We start from the raw sequence: 16,741 nt of genomic DNA on the forward strand, positions 1-16,741 counted from the left end.
AAGATGAATACTAATCAGTACAAAAGCCTTCTCCAATTTAACCACAAGAAAATAAAGAAAATAAACCTGCCACTACTTCATTTAACCCTAAATTTTCCTGTAACATCATCATTATGTTTAATGCCTTAAAGGTGCACTATGTAGTTTTGGAGAAGAAGCATAAACTCAGAATTTTGATATTAACAATATAAATGAATGAATAAATAACCTAATCAACAAGCTGTTCTCAGAGGAAAATAAAGTCTGGAACACTGTTTGAAGCTAGAAAGGTGGCAGGGTCCGCCACATATATACAAAGTAAAACAGTATGGAATTATGTTTGTTCAGTCCTGAAGATGAACATTTTTTGTTTGGGCATAAAACAGCCAATGAAGATCTTCCTCTGCTGATTTAAATGCCTTTCCAAAAACAACACAATCCACTTTTAAACTCTTGTAATAAAAACAGACTCAATTCTTTTCATCCTGTGCACCACTAACCGGAGGAGTCCATGTAGCCACCACAGGGTGTCAGTACTCGCCTGCCGTCGTAATCACATGCCAAATCACACCTGATTCATGCAGGTCTGATCTTCTGTTTTTGCTCAGCTGTAGTCAGGGTCGGTGCTCGCGGGCCCGGCAGGGGGTGCCTATTATCTGCTAACATAATTACACTGTTTGTTTGCGTACGGTGATGGCATGCATGCGTGTGTTCATGTTGTGGGCACAGACACGCAAAAGTTTATGCCTTCATTAAAACTTTGCCAAGTGTTTCTACAGCAACCGGTTTCTCTTGTCATACTGCAGTCGCTGTGGCATCCTTCTGGGTTTTTTTTCAGTCTCCTTTTCTGCATCTGCACACACTTGTCAGTTCATCTTTTGTTTCCCTGTGCATGTTTTATCCCCCCTTTTTTTATATCACACTGTAATCTGTATATCAACCACCCCTCCTCCTCCTCCTCCTCCTCCTCCTCATCATCCATCTCCCTCCTTCTCTTCTTCTCTCCTCTCTACGCTGCTATGTGTGGGCGTTAAGCTCAGGCTGTACTTTCCATTTTGGTGTTGTATTGTCAATGCATTGTTGCATCCAATCCAGTTAAGATGCTGTGGGAATACTGTATAAATCTCTCTCTCCCCCTCTCTGTCTCTCTTTCTACACTCCCTCCCCCCCTCCTCCTCATCCCTCCCCATCTCTGGAAAAAGAGCCAGTTGCTAGGTAACAGTTAATTGTCAAGAAGTAGTTACATGTGTTGCAATGCATCCTGAGGTTGTTGGGTCGGCGTAAAAGGAGTGAACAAGTAAGCAGAAGCGATGGTTGAGAGGGAGAGAAAATAGTAACCAGAGGATGTTTTTTTTCAGGAGTGAAACTGATTAAAAAGATTATTTCTACAGCCTCACCTCATTCTGTGTCAGCATCCAGGGCTGCAAAGGAAAAAAATTCTCCCACCAAACGCTATAGACACACACACGTAACAAGGCATCAGTACATTTTCCAACCTGCAGGTTTCTTTAAATAACTCCTGTTGCTGGACAAGGCTTTGAGAGTAAAGAGAGTCTGAAGAGCGAGGGGGAGTGCTGAGATTTTTTGGGGGGAGCTTTGATCTCTGCTGCTCTCTTCAGTTTGCATCGCTTCTTCCTCGCCTCAATATATTCCCCCCCCCCTTCCTCTTGTTCTCAAGCCTCTTTATCTATTTTCTCTTGTCCAACATCAATCTTACACGAGGAGAGAGAGCGAGAGACACACACAAACAGGAGAAGATGACACTCGCGCTGCAGCCATTATCTCAGATCCACTGATGACCTAGAGGACATAATAATATGATCTGTTACGACATGTGTTAAGTGCACTTGAATGCCACATATAAACACAGCACAAGAGACAAAAGTCCTGTGGATGCAACAAATGATAAAAAAAAAAAAACAATAAAAACAAGACAAATCAGTTTTGAGATTTCTTATTTTTTATTAATACTCAACACTTTTATTCCAAAGAGACAGAAGAATAATATTTCTCAGCACTTAATTTTCACATTGACTGTGTTTAATCTCATTTTCAATATTACTAAATATTCAATCAAATTTGAAATAACTCTCTTCACACAAGTAATTTCTCTCCATACAAAAAATGTGAGGGTGAACTAGAATTTTTTAGTCGTATGTACATTTTTCACAATCTGTACAGCTCAGGAATGGAGTTGTTCAATCTTCTGTGGTAAAACACAAAAAAACAGAAGATAAGCCAAAGAGGGGAAGAAAAGAAAAATCAAAGAGACTACCGTGTAAAAGTGCAACAGATAATCTATTGTGCTTTCTGTGTACCGATGAGTGATGAAGCTTTACAATTTGTCCTCAGCTGGTCTTCGACCAAATCCAAAAGAAAAATCAAAACACATCAACAAACCTCGACGTGTGCACATTGTGTGTGTGGTAATAAACGATTGCACATATCCTGGCCAGAAGTTGTTACAAAAGCAATTTCGCGAGGGGACCTACGAATCAAAGATTTATCTCAAATAGATCTATTCTTTGCCGTTTTGTACAGTTTGTTATCAAAAGTCCATGAGCGTGAGGTAAAGTATTTACATACAGTTTTTATAATACATGTACAATAAACAGTTATCTCTCACACACACACACTCTGTCTTTCTTCCATATGAGAACACACAGAGGTAATCAAGCGTATGTATTCAGGCACATACAATAACGGAAAATAATGAAACGTTATTCAAAGGAAAAAAGAGGAAAAGTAGTTGAGATGAAGAAGGCTTCTTCAGTGACGATGAATGTGTTAACCAAGACCTCAACCTTGTTTAAAAGCATTTACACGAACTATCAAGAAAACTGATCTTTGTAAAACATTGATAAAGAAAGAATGTTTTATATCCTAGTGAAGTTTCTTTTTAAAATCAATTTTAGCCAAAATTCTCGACTGTTAGATTGGTGTCTTCTCCTGCACAAACAAGCACACACACACACACACACACACACACACCTACAGTACTACATGGATCATCAGTACCAATGAAGATTGATAAAAACTCCAAATATTGTTCAAAAACACCCATTTTTCTTCTGGGTTAAAAGTTAAAGATTGAAAAAACAGAAATAAATAAAAAGTGTATACATGCAAGTCCTCACAAACACTAGAGACCCCCTAGTATCATACATACTGACTTGTCAACCAAGAGAAGGAAAGTCTTCTAAAGTTCTGACTGGGATGTACAACAAACTAAATACTGGACCCATTCAGTCAGATTGTGCTTAGGTAGTAAAATTTGGTTTGGCAAAATGACTAAAAGTCAGGTTTAAGTGACGATAAATAACTGGAGATGGAGATTTTAATAGTACGGAGGGCTGTAATTAAAACACTTCATCTATGTGTTGTGTTAGAGCAGAGACGACCTCTGTGTCTGGTGTTGTGGATTTAGGAGCCGCCTTTTCATCAAAACATCTGCGAGTATCGCTAACAAAAGGCTTTTTTCTAACTAAACCTACCACCTGCTTCTCTCTTTTAAGCCTTCCTCTTTTATTCTTTCTCTCCTCAAACGTCTGCAGCTGACACGATCCACACAGGACCTTGGACTTGAGGGCAAATTCTTTCCTTCATCAAAATCTCAGCATGTGAAACAGATTATGGTCTGGTGGAGGGAGAAATCAAGGTTACAGTATGTGCTGAAATGATTTTCTTCTGTTCCATTTGGTGAAATATGGGAGTTTGAGCAACATGGCGTTGAGTTCACACAGTGATAGAATTAGTATCCCGTTCTCTTGACAGTAAGAAAGGAATAGTTCCACATTCTCCCTTGCAGAGATATATGAGAAGACCTTGAACACTTTCAAATCTGTGTTTAATATGATGCTAGACTAGCAGCTGGTTAGCTTGGCTCGGCATAAAGAATAATGCTACTGCACCTCTAAAGCTCTAAAGTGTAAAGTGTAAAAATGAGAAGTTGTGGTTTTCGTATAAATGAAACAAACAGGAAATTGCATCTTACATGCAAACATGGTATTCAGGTTATTTGGTCCAAGTCCCAGGCAAGGACCAAATCATTTTTTTCCCGGGTAAGGCTCATCAAAGGTGGTGTAAAGTCAAGTCCTAAGAAAAGTTACTTCCCCCTCAAAAAAAAGAAGACTGCAGTCTTACCTTCAGTTGATCTAAGCTGTTCAAAAGTATGACAATGACTTTAACTTGTAAGCTAATTTCTATTGTTCAGTGAAATACACAAAAAACTATTTTGGTGCAATTAAAGATGCAATATGTAAGAATTTTAGTTCAGAACCATATATTTCTATCTATCTACTGAATTTAGCATGCTACCTTGCTGGCCGCGTTCTGTTCAGGTCCAAAGCTCCTATGCTAGCAGTGCAAACGATGCTTCAAGCACACAGTCCATATTACAACTAAAAAGCTTTTCTATACATTCATTTCTTCTCAGTCAAAATGACATTCCCTTTCTATCACTTTTTGACAAAGAAAGACTGACAAAACCCCTCAATTTACTCAAATTCAACTGAAAACGTAAAAAGAACACAAAGTCACTCGAGTCTTTAACTTCCTTGTCCATGTCCGGTCTAAAGTCATTTATTTCTGTCAAGTCAAGTTGCAAATCTTAAAAACAGTGAATCAAGTTGACCTGAGGTCCACTTCTCTGGTTGATTTGTGAGTATTCAAGGTGTGTTTACTTTTATATAAAGTCAGGAAAACCTTTTTCCAGTCTTTTTTCTTAACAAAGCTAACCAGCTGTAGATTCAAATTTACTGTGCAGACATGAGAGGGTTATCGTTCTTCTATCCAAGACTCTGCATGAAGGCAAATAGGTGGATTTCCTAAAATGTCAAACTATTCCCTTTAGCCCATTTGTAGGATGGAAACACTTGAGATAAATCGACATGCTGTAAAGGTGAAAGTATGTTATGAATAACTAACTCTGATCATCTGGGCCTGTGTACCGTGAGCCTGCTGTGGTCCTGCAGGGGGGGAAGATGTTCAACACGTGTCCTTCCATTGCTCGAATGTGACCGTCTAATACAGCAGGCAGGGCTTATGGCTGTAATCATGACATAATTAATGCTCTGGGCTGCTCATCCCAGCAGTGGAGGCCTCACTCTGAGAGTCCATTATGTCCCTGTCCTGAACAGCAACACTGCCACGGCAAATTGAGCCCGAGCCAATGAAATGCAACGAGCGCAACAAGCGGACATTAAATGTGATTTACATGTATTTAATGGATAGTCTGCTCCTGGGTCATCTGTTATGCAGAAATGAATAGTGAGGTTTGAGGAGGTGAAGCCTGTTGAGCCTCTTAGTAAATGAAGTTAGATTAATCAAGGAGTTACTGGGACAAGAAGACGCTTCTAAATGTTATTTGTAAATCATATTTCTTCACATACAGCGGCACGGCTCTGACATACCAGGATTTTCAGGGGGACAGGAATGTTTTTTATCATGGCACTGTGGTTTTAACCCTTGTAATCCTGCTATTGTCGAGGATATATGTAGGAATTTAAGCATTGTATGTTGTATGATGCTCATGGAACTCTCATATCAGTGGTTTTTAGGTGTGTTTTCACTCTCAAATCGACTGACTAATTGTTTGCAGGTGGATCTGTCTACCAACTAAACAGATCTTGTGTGTAGAAAATCAGTATTAATCCTTTAAGGCACATCCAGCTCAAAATGCGAGACCCATGTGGCACTGCCAAGCAGAAAAACGAGAGGAAACGGCAAATCAGTATGATGATGTTGCTTCTGCAGCTGAAAAAAAGACCTTTGCAAATTTATAAGTACATAGAATGTACTCAGCAAGTCACGTCTTTCACATACACTTCACAGCACTCAAAAGTAAGAAAAGTATAAAAAATCAAACATGAAGAATTAATAGCAAAGAAGAGTCCAAATTACAGGAACCCCAAAAAAGATCCGTCCTGACAGCGTGTCTTGCAGTCTCCTGTAATATTGGTAAGCTAAGAAAGAATTAACATCATACAAATATGTAACATGAACTATTTAAAGAAATAAAATTGAAAAACAATCCAAACCAATCATCATTAAACACTGGAATAATATTCAATAATATTATCAACATTATCAATACAATTATTATTAGTTTACCCTGTGACTTCAACAGAAGTGTTGATTTCTCACTCATGATTGTATTTCCGTTTCTAAACAAAATGTTTGTTTTGGTGTTAAAGAACTGCGTGAGGGAGGGAAAGACAATGAGCATGTGAAGAGAGCAGAGACTGGAGATTTTATTTCACTTTTTCCCCTCCCTCCCTCACTATCTTTCTCTGAGCGTCGGAGCAGCACCAGAATCCTCTCTTCTCATTAAAAACTTGTCTCCCGCCGGACTTCACCACAGCTTAGCCTGCAGTGGCCTCTGTGCAACGTCCAAATTCTCTCCATTTAGTGGAGTGAGAACAACACACAGTGCCTCCTCATTCTCTTCACACAGAGAGGTCATCAGCCCTTGCTGTTTCTCGTTTTTCCCCCTGTATGGTTTCTCTCCGTCCCTTTCTCTTTTCTTCACCCACTTCATCTTCTCTCTCTCTCTCTGTCTTCCTCTGTCTTCACCCTCAGACGTCTGACTCAATGCTGGAGAGCTTTTCATAAACGTGTCCATTGCTGGCACCGTTGAAGTTTCTCTGTCCCGGCCCCAAACCTAACGTGTCCCTGCCCCCAGGCAGTATCTTGCTGGCCCCGTGATGGTTCCCCATGGGCCCTCCCACCCCGCCCAAACACAGCTCTTTGGGGAACCTGGGGGCCACGTTGGACATCACCCCAGCTGTGGCAGACGCGGGCAAATAGGATGCGGCTCCCATGGAGCCGCGGAAGTCCCCTCCTCCTCGGCTGTTGTTGAGAAGTTGCTGCTGCTGCTGCTGTTGCTGCGTCTGTGGCTTTTTGATGTAGTACGGTTTGGCACCGTGTAATAGACACTGGTCGTCGCCGAAGGTTGGGATGAAGGGGTTCTGGTTCACCTTATCTGGGTAGAGAGATTTAGACAAGGAGTAAGTCCCGGCCCCTCTGCTACCACCACCACCACCACCACCACAGCCCCCACCTCCCATCATAGCTCTATCTCTGTCCCTCAGGTCTCTCTCCCCCACCGACCGCTGATGAAAACTACCCTCGCCTCCACGGAACAAACTGAAGGAGGAGCCTCCTTTCGCCCTATCTCCACCTATTCCTCCGAACATGGAAGAGTCCCTGTCACACGAATACCTCTCAAACATGTGAGCGTATGGGCTGGGGCCCTCCATGGAGCGGTCTTTGTCTTTCAAGCTCACACTTCGAGGCTGGTTTAACTGCCCTCCAGCGCCCCCACCAACCCCTCCCATGCGACTTGCCCCCTCCCTCTGTAGGTCCACAAATGTGTCATATGAGTGCTGCCTCCTTAACACCCTCCCTCCTGGCCCTTGCTTCCTGCGCTGTGCCTGAGTTTGTGTTTGGGCAGGTCCTACGCTACTCTTTCCTGCAGCAAACACCATGTTATGATCCTCGCTGATGTTGTAGAGGTTGCTCGGCTGTATCTTACAGGAGTCGCAGCGTTTGCAGCTAGCGGAGCTGGGGCGACTGCTAGTTCCGCCAACTCCGCTAGTTTGGCAGGTGCCGCCTCCTCCTACGCCTCCACTGTGGTGACACACACTGTGACAATTACGACACTCCCAGTCACCCCCTGCTATGCCCCCCCCTCCTATCCCAGACACCCCCTTCTCCCAGCAGGTGTGGGCCTGCTGCCCTGCTGTACCAATCCCACCTTTACAATCCGGCTTCTTGCCTTTACCTTTGAGGAAATCTTCTACAGGAACTAAGCTTTGACAGATACCACCACCGCTACCACCGCCCACACCACCGCTTCCTCCACTTCCACCCTCTTGCTCCCACTTGGCCTTGCCCTCCTTGGAGCGGAACTGGTCCGCATAGAAATCCCTCAGGTTCTCTTTCTCTTTGCGGAATGAATAAGGTGAAGAATTACCCCCTCCACCTCCCCGCTTCCGCTCCAGGGGAGGTGAGACCGTGCGGTGTGCCTGGGGCCCATGGGGAAAGTGGTGGTGGACGGTGTGGTGGTGGGGTCTCCTCCTCAAGCCGCTCAGCTCTATCTCGTCATGCTCCCGTCTGACCTTGGCCGATGCTGGCCTCTTTTTCAGGCTGTCCCTGAACTGCTTACGCCGCTTGTTGTTGCCCTCCAGGTTGCCGTAGGTGACAGTGTGGGTTGAGATATCCGAAACGTCAGAGCGAATGTTCCCATCATCACCCCCCGAGCCTGCCCCACCCCCACCACAGTACCTGTCATGCCCCCCGATGAGCCCCGTGCTGGAAGCGCCGCCTTTGAAAGAAAACCTCCCGTACACATTGCTTCCCTTGAACCCACCCTGGTTGGATTCCGCAGGGGTGTGGCCAGCAATCAGGTCAAATTTATTGGTATTCCTGTGAGTCATGGAGGGCCGGGGCTGGGTGGTGAAGATGGGTGCTACCCCTCCCCCTAAACTGTCGCAATCGAACATGCCCCCCTCCAACGAGCTAGTGCTGCCTAAGCTACGCGGCCTATTAGGCGGTGGGCCGGACATACCCAGAGCCGAGGCCGGGTGGTGGTGCAGGTAATGGTCCTGGTACAGGTTGCTGTCCTTCAGGGGCAAGTTGCCAAAAGTCCTCTCCACCTCGCTGATGTAGTCAGTGAACATGTTGTCCTCTGGCATGTAGGGCGGCGCTGACTTGCAGTCTACAGGGTGACCCACCAAGCTGCGCCGGTGCTCCTGGATGTCATAGATAGCCGAGTCACGACCGCTGTGGCTGTACTCCAGAGCGGCGTGCGGAGAGCCGTTAATGCCCGGGACGGCGGTCATGTCCTTGGCGGTGCGGAGCAACCGCAGGATATTGGAGTGTGTGTTGTTCATGTTCTTCTTCATGGTGGATGAGGGCGAGTCTATGGTTGACTTGTTTTCCTCGATTTGAACCCCATGGATGCAGCTGTAGATACCCTGGAGTGTGAAAATTACAAGAAAAGGGAGGTAGAGAGAGAAAGAGAGGGTGAGACAGGCCATGGGAGGAAGAAAGAATAAGAGTGAGAGAGGTAAGATAGGAAGTGAGAAGAAAACAACAGTAAAATGTGTAGCAGTGTCAAGATTTAATGTCGGCGTCAGACACATAAACAGACAGACAGGCCGACAGACGGAGAGAGAGACAGACAGAGACAGACAGAGGCAGAGAGAGGTTAATGCATTGCCATGTTCTATCTGATCACCCTCTTGTTTACACACTATTAAACAGTAATAGGGTCTGAGTTCATAAATGACTTCTCTCAGGGGAACAGCATGGACTCCTCAGACTGAAGGAGAGGTGAAGGAGCAGATCAGCCTTGATTGATAACACAAGAGGTGCTGTGAGCTCACGGGTTTGACCACCAATCAATAAGTTGAATCAATGTCATTTCAATTCGGCTGACTCTGGCGCCACTGGCTGATCGTTTTACTCTTGAAAAAACATTGTCAAGGATATTAATCACTGTGTAAAAGTTTGTCTGATATCTGAGACACGCATTAACAATCCTCTATTTAAAATGTCATTATGCATCATCGCATGCCTCTGTTTGTTTTGATTCAGGATTTATTCAAGATGGGGGAAAGCCTTTTTTGCCAGTGAAGTCAAACAAGTGTGCTCAAATGGGGGCTGAGGGATCCTTTGGACGAGGCGACAGCCAAATCCGAAAGGTCGAGGACACACTACCCACCAGCCAGTGTGCGGGCCAACATTCCTCAAAGGCGTCAACTTGTCAGAAACAGTTTCTGTCTGTCTCTTAGTCACTTTCCCCGTCACTGAGTTACATTCATGAATCTGAATCGTCAACCGTCTATCCCTTTTATGCCTCCGTTCTCTCTTTGTGTGTGTATTTTATCTCTGTTTCCGGGTGCTCGGGTGAACGGCAGCTGCTCCAATGGGATTGTTGGTCTTTATCTCTCTACATCTATAGCTACTACAGCGGCTGTGAAAGGTAATAGAACAGAGGTTACTGGCACAACGCTCTGTCTGCTCCTTTATACTCTGCCTTTGTCCTGCTGCCAGTTTTATTCTTCATCATGACCGATCTCTCTTTCTTCTTCTGCATTTTATTAGCCCTTTGTCCTCTCATCACTTGTCCATCCTTACACAGTGTATATACTGTATATGACCTGCAATTTGTTCTTCGAACTACAAGTTTTTCTTTCTCACAATGCAACTCAAACCTTAAACCAGGCGTGGGAATATATAAAAGATATCCGACTGTGGAGTAACAGGAGTCTCTCTTGAAACACGTTTGCACTAAAATGCATGTTGTAAAGCAACAAGTAGCACATTAAAGCTCAGAGTGAATCTTAAAGCTGCCAAGCTTTACGTCTTGCATACAAATATATTTATTTCAGAAGCTACAAAGACAGAGGGAGATTGGTGCCAATTTAGCAAAGTGAAGTGTTTCTGTCTGTGTTTCTGAAGTGCTCCAGGCCAGATCTGTGTTTAAAGTTTTTTCAGGTTAGTCTGAGTAGCTGTAATCTAAATTACATTACAGTTATAAACACCTTCAGCCTTAACACCAAACACATAAACACTGCTGTTTTTTCTCTGGCAAAGAATAACTGAGGCAATTCGCATGCAGTAACATCCCCCCTCGACCCTGTTGTGAAAACGTAACATTATGCAAATGAATTACACCTCAAGTGATTATTTATATGGACCTAAACAACCTGCATCAATAACACCGAGATGCCTTGTTAAGTGACCCATTTGAACAGAGTCGTAACAATGCTGGGATGAGCTCTCCACAAACACACCTTCAGGTCACCGTCTGAGAATGTGTAGCATACTAAGAAGCTTTTATTTCAGCAGCATTAAATTGATGACACCCGACTTTCTCAAAGACTGAAGGATTTGTTAACTCCGTCGGGGACTGATGCTGTTTGGTCTCGCTGTCAAACAACACAATGATAGCAACGCTGGTCATGAGCAATAAAGTTCATTGAAACCGCTGCTTATGGGATATTTTGGCAATCCAGTCAACATGTGCACATCAAAGACTGGTTGTTTTTCAATGTCCTTAATCAGGCTGTAAAGAATTCATTAAAATGCTTCCTTTGTTATTTATTAGTTCTGATGCTTAAGTGACCTATTCACATTCCAGGCGTTCACTCTTGTCCTCATTTAAGTCAGAAGGGTTAGTGACACAGTTTGACTTGCGTAAAAACTAAATAAAGCCCTCTTCACACAGGACTAGTGTCACCAGTGGACATCATGTGATTTGGAAACTTCATCAGTGTTTCATGTGTCACATTCACACGGGATAGGTGAAAAATGTATTTTACTTGAGCTAACGGACACTATCCTCAGATTCCCCTGCTCATGGTATCAATATAACATCACCTTATCAGAAACAGAAGGTATGCTCTTCTACAGCACATGAACAATATAATTTAGAGTTGTTTTGCTCACCTTCTGCATGTGTTGCGAGCATAGATACACTTTTTTCAGCTCATTTAACTATTATTCTAAACGTCTATTTGAACGATCTTGGAGTACGTTGACTGCTGCCCAACAGATAATGAGTCGTGCGGGTGAAAAATCACAGCAATGCCTTCTCACAAGTGACTAATATTACCACATGATAAAATATGGTTGGCTATTTGGACTGGAATCTTTACAGATTACGGACATTGGAAGATTCACGCAGAGGTAAGATCACAGGCACCATCTGCAATTATAACACATCACTAGAGGGCCCGAGGTAATACTTTCTGAAATTGACAAACTTGCAATTACACTCACTTCATGCTGCTATTGGCCATGTGTGCAGAAGTGAGAAAGTTAGAACAGGGCTTCATTCTCAAGCTCTTAATAATTTTTGTTTTTTTCTTATGTAACAATATGTCCAACACATTGACTGACCTTTAGAGAGACTGTCTAAAAATGTGTACTGCCTGTCCAATGTCACCTTCAATCTTTTCACAAGCTTTTTACAGCGCTGTCAGGTCTGTCCGGTCATACAACTATACAACTTGAGCATACTTACACCTTTACTTAGAGTACATCTCGTGTCTGTTGTTAGCCTGTATCGTCAATCAGTTACACCATGAACCTCACAGAATTTTACCACTGGTTTGTTGTGGTACTGTTCTGTAAAGAGCTCTGATATGTAACAGCACAAGAATTCTTCTAAATTAAATGTCTGTAACTTTTCTGTGCCGATCACAAATCATGAATTATGGTAATTTTGGTGAAAAAAAGAGGTTAAATTAGTATTATAATCATATTATTGCAAAATGATCAATATAATTAAAGATGAAGATGTGTAATCAAGATAGGTTAGTGTTTGTTTTGTTTGTATAGCACAGTATGCTGTTGACTTAATATGTTTTGTTTTCTAACGGGCTAAAAAAAGCCACAGGTAAGTCTGGTGAGTCATCATTTCCCCCTGACTGACTTGATACACCTCAACCACAGCCAGTGGTTTTAAAACAAACACTCCTGTGATCTCTCTGTCAGGAGGACAGAGGTCAGACCTAAAATAACACACGAGTGCACTCACTCTGCTAATGGAGAAGGTGAACCCGGGCTTCCCGGAGCACACGCCCATGAAACAGAAACGCAGCTGCCAGTAGAACAAATGTTCACAGATGAAGGTGATTAATGACAGAATCATGGCAGCTCCGAGCATGTAGAAGACCCCCGCCATGTTGTCCACGTCCAGCTGACTGCTCATCACCTCGTTCTTCTCATTGTGGCAGATACCCGTCAGCCACAGGGCCTCCAGCTCCTCCATGTCACCTGGAGGAAGCAGAGACACAAATACACAGGTTACTGTGTCGATGTGTCAGTGTTACTGTTTGTGTGTATGCTTGTGTGACCTGCACACTTGGATGAGTTTGGCCATAGGTGTCTGAACATGTACCTGTGCGAAAAAAATAGGAGGACGTGTTTTTGGATGTGTAGTAGATGCCAAAAACAGCTCAGGTCTCATGTATGTGCAACAAATGTCAAGCTGCATTATTTTGACTGAACGCCCCCCCTTAGGATCATCCTCATTAAGGATCGCTTATTCAAGGCTATCCCTTCCTTGTTGTGGGAAAAAATAAAACTGCCTGCTGGGACTTGACTCGAGTCTGCAGGGAGGAAACGTGTGTCATGTGACAGGCGTTTCCGTCTTAAAATGTGTCCCCCTTAGTTCCACATCTCTGGGGGGGTTTCTGAAGGGGGAGGACACATCCAGAGAGATTTGTTTGATCTGCACCGATGGTCTGTGTTTTGTTAGTGCGTATGTGAGATCAAGGGTGTATATATTCTCCCATTGCTTGCATAACACTGTTTTGTTCATGAATGTTTGTGTGTGTGTGTCTCAGACAGCTGTTAGCTAGTTTTTCACTAAGATTTTCTTCAACAAATGAACCAGAAAAGAAAACAAAGTGTTCATAGGTGTGATTGGCAAAGGACGTTACTTTACTAGCCCAGAATCGTTTTACATTAATGTTAATGGCACCTTGACTACTTCGCCTACCTGAATCATCCGTGTTCATCGTCTTGTCAACTGAAGCTGTTCATGTGAGTAGATTGTTTGGCACGGTTTACATTCTTTTTCAGTCTTGCTCACTTCGCGTCTCGGTGTCACGTGCATCATATTGCTGCATGAAAATATCTAATAATCTCATCCAAACCTTAGTCAACCCCAAATTTTAAATACAATTATTTTCTCTATTGTCTTGTCAGGTTAGACTATTCTGATCATGCTATGACATTTTCTCGTTGTGCAGCTGGCTCTAGAGGCAGTATTCTCTAACCATGTCGGGGGAGTTTTTCTTATGCGTTTTAGAATAATGTCACTTGCCATGTAAAGGGTAGACTACAGAATTTATTATACTTGTCAAAACAAAAACAGGAACTCTACTATGTCTCTCTTTACATTTATTTTGTCCTGTTGTCGGCTTCAGCTAAGAAAGAAATAGTTCAGCCCACGCATCCAAAATTCTTAGAACACCTCAGATAACCTTCCGCAACGATTGCAGGCTCTTTGGTGGAGTTCTGCTTTGAATGACGTTCCATCGTGACAAATGAATGGACTACTTGCGGAGTGACATGAAGACATGAATCAGAGGCACAAAAAAAGTTGACAGCGGTGAGCGGTCATTATGTTTACCAATACCTGACCCATGCCTTGCTTGCGCACAAAAGGTCTAGGTCAAAAAGGTCAAAAGGTCTTCTGTTTTTGATTAATTCCTAGATATATCCCTGAGAACATCTTCAGAGCAATGATGTGAACTTCTCATTGGTCCCCATTTAGAACCAGTTTCAGCAGCTGACAGTATTGATTCTTATCAGCCTGCAGATTTCGACCACATCAACATAAGTGCAGGGTAAACGCTCTCGAGGATGTGCACTCAATGCTTTTAAATTTAAATGTACCATCTTATTGGGTTAGCGACCCGAAAATATGAACCCAATTGAATTACTATACGAACTGATTAAGAACTGTAACTGAATCAATGAGCAGAATCTATATTGTAATTGAAATCTATTTTGTTCTAATTATTCTGTTTTCTCCGGTCATATCCATCATCTTTCTCATCCCTCTGCTCCTCCTGCTCCTGTATCCATTCAGCACTCCTGTCATTACACCGTCGCTGATCATCTCTCTCTGCACATATGACCTACATCATGTTCATATCAGGACTCTTAACAGGAAGTGACAGATATGAGCAAACATCGATGAGTCTGATCTCGTAACCTGGACTAACATATTTGTGCTGACAGCCAAACAGCCTCGATGAAGTAATGAGTGGTAATGTCTGATGTGTTGGCCTCCTGTATACACGCGACAGAACAATAAGACTTTACTTCCATTTGCTAAATTTGTGCAGACATGTCTGATCTTTGGGGAACACGCACGCGAACATGCACTCAGTCAAGCGCCGCGAGGTCGGAGTCGATCTGGCCCTAAAGATCTGATCCGAGGTGATGCTCTCTCTGCACTGTCCCCTTCATCACACACACACACACACACACACACACACACACACCGGGACAGAAAGTGTTATCACATGTAAGTCAACCGGGCGTGTGTGTGTTTGTGTGTGTGTGTGTGTCAACATGCTGTACCATATACTGGGGAGCAGTCTGGAGCACATACAATCACATCTGTAACTTGACGATGCAAAATGTAAAAGTGCTGTCAAAACAACGACTGGTGATACATTTAGTATGTCAAGTATTTTATTTCTAATCCCTGCTCCCCAAAGAACCTCATTCCTTTTCTAAAGGCAGGAACACTTCCCCTTGTCACAAATGAAGGAACTCCAGGATACACTGTAATACAATAGAAAGTAATTGAAGGTGTGTGAATACATCCATTACATCTGACAGCAAAAGTACCCAACTTGTCAGTCAGCAACCAAAGTGCTTTACAATTTTCATCCAATCTGTTCTTATCACTGTGTGGCGCCTGTTAAAAAGTAGCAGAGACGTTGTTTCCCAACCAAATCTCCGCAGCTCTGAGCGGACATCAAGGCAAAAACCCATCTTGATTGTTTTCCCTCTTGTGCTTATGAATCAAAAAGAGGTGGAAAAAATGTTTCTTTTTTTCATTTGACTCACAGAGCTTACCTTAATTGACTGACTTCTGTCATTCTTTTACCAGAAGCATCAGGTGAGCCAAATCAAACATAATTGTAGGTCATGTCCTGACGGTTTTTGTTGGTGTCTGATACCAGCACTACCCTACTGTATGTGCATGTTTATCATATATATGTATAGGAAGCTACATTAAAGGTATTTTATCATTAAAAAAACCCATAGAAGAATAGACCCTCTCCATCATCACTGAAAGGTCTGACAGTATATTTATCTGCATAGACCCTGTCCTCTGCATCTTTTATCTAATTTTTTATTATTTTGTTGTGTTCACAAGACATTTATGGACATCAGCAATTCTGGAAAAGCTACTCCCAAGTTATCAGAGAAGCTGTCAAGGCAGAAAGTGGAAAATAAAACAAGACACACAAGGTTATTATCTACAAAACAAAACAGGAAACAGCTAAACCAAAAACCTAAACCATGATAGATGCACTGGGTTGGTGGCTCAGGAATGAGACTCAACAAATCGTGCAAAGTCTGCCTTTAAAAAAAGTACAACCAACAAAATGTATTAAGCTTGATCCTTCGTTCTCATTTCAGGGGTCTGAAGCTTTCAAACACAACTCTTCATGGTCCTCAACGGATGGTGTCTGTTCAGTTGTCACGGCAACAGTTTAGTTATTAACACATGACCTAAGCAAGTAATTTAAGTCCTATGAAAATGTGCGTCCATATGTTGAATAAAAGAGTGTCAAAGAAAGACCAAACTACGTGGCCGTTGTGATGATACATTTCTGTAAAAGAGCTTTAAAGGTTTTATAGCAGAATAATTGACTTTAAAAACATAAAGCCTGCAGCACAGATAAACGGCTTCCAGTCACATTTTGTAAAATGTGATTTCCTGTTGCAGTATGTCTAATGTGGATCTGAAGCTTTACTAGATGTTCATCTCCAGTGTGAACTAAATACTAAAGTTCACCTGCAGTTCAATTTTCAAACCAACACTGCAGCACTTAGACTCACAAGATTTGAGTGTTGTTTGGCAATGTGGGTCTATAGTCTCATGGTCTCTGTCCACACCGATGGGAAATTTCTATGTCATCTGAGGCCACAACCCATGTGAACAGAGGTGCCAATTGTACACAAACCACCTCAACTGACTCAGTCCTTTCATTGT

The 16,741-nt window shown here is 42.8% G+C and overlaps 1 protein-coding gene across 9 annotated transcripts in view; it reads right to left on the reverse strand.

The window, feature by feature from the left end:
- Positions 1–1,921: 1,921 nt before the first annotated feature.
- Positions 1,922–16,741, reverse strand: part of grin2bb (glutamate receptor, ionotropic, N-methyl D-aspartate 2B, genome duplicate b) — a 117,783-nt gene continuing 102,963 nt past the window's right edge. For 6 of the 9 annotated variants that reach the window (XM_030413615.1, XM_030413600.1, XM_030413608.1 and 3 more), the window contains 2 exons: positions 12,530–12,768; positions 6,555–8,957 (listed from right to left, as the gene is read on the reverse strand). In XM_030413615.1, the coding sequence (XP_030269475.1) occupies positions 6,555–8,957; positions 12,530–12,768 (2,642 nt within the window). Of the gene's footprint in view, positions 8,958–12,529; positions 12,769–16,741 lie in introns of all 9 variants that reach the window. The other 3 variants (XM_030413640.1, XM_030413631.1, XM_030413624.1) reach the window with 3 other exon arrangements.

Source organism: Sparus aurata, chromosome 1 (assembly GCF_900880675.1).
Source record: "Sparus aurata chromosome 1, fSpaAur1.1, whole genome shotgun sequence".
NCBI classification, from domain to species: Eukaryota; Metazoa; Chordata; class Actinopteri; order Spariformes; family Sparidae; genus Sparus; species Sparus aurata.